Consider the following 1,614-nt stretch of genomic DNA (forward strand, 5'->3'; position numbering starts at 1 on the left):
AATCAACTAAAAAAGGGACAATAGTACAAAAATAATCAACTTTCTGTATACTTCGCATAGGCCTCTAGGTTATTGAATGAATACATGCATGAAATCTACAATAAAGAGTGAAAATATAGAGCTGAGAACGACCTGCAAAAGAGCCAACTACGACTTGTAAAAGATTTCCCGTAAAATATATGCACTGGTTAACTAAAACGACCGTAGAAAATGGCGTTTCCATCTGGTCTCGTTTCTTACACGTTTTTTACCGGGAACGGTGACAACCGTCCCGTTTCTGGTAACATAGGCGCAGAGACACCACCATATATGTGCAACCGTGGCCATAACTATACAAAAGGGAGTAAATTTGAGAGCAATCTGAATACAGTGTTGAATAATCTTGTTCAACACACTTCCCAAACAGGGTTTAACATTTCTGTATATGGCCAAAGCCCTGACCAAATATATGGCCTTCTCCAGTGTGATGGAGACGCAACAGCCCAACAATGCTACAATTGCTCGCAAAAAGCAATCGCTGCCCTTCGACAAGTTTGTGGGAATGCCATTGGGGGTAGAGTTTGGTTACAAGTCTGCTACTTACGTTATGAAAGAGGTAATTTCATCGGTCGACTCGATTATATTTCTGTAAAATATCGTTACACTCAACAGAATGTTTCAAGCCCTGGTGTCTTTAACGCGGCTCTTGAGAGGCTACTTGACAAATTGTCAGGTGAAGCAACATCTGGCTCTGGATTATATGCTTCAGGAACAACTATAGATTCCCTGTCTCGAGAGATGTATGGTACGGTCCAGTGCTGGAAAGATATATCTGCTGACAACTGCACAAGATGCCTATCATCCACAATCAATGATATAGTCACAACTTATGCTGGATGTGAAGGAGTTGAGGCTTATCTTGGAAGCTGCAAAGTTTGCTATGAAACATATAGTTTCTTTGATTCCCCTGCGGCTTCAGCCTCCCCTGTGGAAGCGCCAGCTAATAAGGTGCCTATTTCAGGACCACCATCGAGCAATAGTACGCATATGAACCAGTCAGAGAAGCCTTCAAACAAAATACGTGCAATTATAGGGCTTGCGGCCTTGCTAGACTCTCCCAATCTCCATCTTGGTTAAGGATATAGGGATCAGTCCTTCTAGCGAAGACGAAGACCCTACATCGCTTCTGCCAATTGAAAGGTCTAACGAGGACGAGGGTGTTTGAAAGTGGCATGCTCTACTTCTGCCAATCGGTACTACGAAGGATGATGATGTTTAAGTAGTGATTGCTCCACTTATCCCAATTGAAATGTGTTTGAAACGTGTAGGGATCTGCTTGAAAGGTGCAGGGATCGACTCTGGCAAGAGTAACACAAGCGTAACAGGAAGAGCGAAATGTCAGAACTAAATTGAACAAATGTCAGGTTCATACCATGCCAGATGTCTCAACGAGAATGAAAGTGTTGATGACTGTGTTGATGTATAGGAAGCTCTATCGGCCTAAATATAATTGAAAGTGCAAAATGGTGTTTTTAAAAGTTGTTTATTTAGATTTTTGTTTAATTAATAATATTTCATCTATATTAAATGTATTATAATTATTAACAATTAAAAAATAAAATAACAATTATTATA

At 40.2% G+C, this 1,614-nt stretch overlaps 1 protein-coding gene across 1 annotated transcript; it reads left to right on the plus strand.

Annotated features, from left to right (window-relative positions):
- The first annotated feature begins 210 nt into the window (after positions 1-210).
- LOC149171306 (cysteine-rich repeat secretory protein 38-like) lies at positions 211-1,116 on the plus strand. Its single transcript, XM_089425923.1, has one exon. The coding sequence runs from the start codon at positions 211-213 to the stop codon at positions 1,114-1,116; it is 906 nt and encodes a 301-aa protein (XP_089282049.1).
- Positions 1,117-1,614: the final 498 nt, after the last annotated feature.

Source organism: Pinus tabuliformis, chromosome 4_2 (assembly GCF_031772625.1).
Source record: "Pinus tabuliformis cultivar Carrire ecotype Pingquan chromosome 4_2, CPIR1, whole genome shotgun sequence".
In the NCBI taxonomy this organism is placed as follows: Eukaryota; Viridiplantae; Streptophyta; class Pinopsida; order Pinales; family Pinaceae; genus Pinus; species Pinus tabuliformis.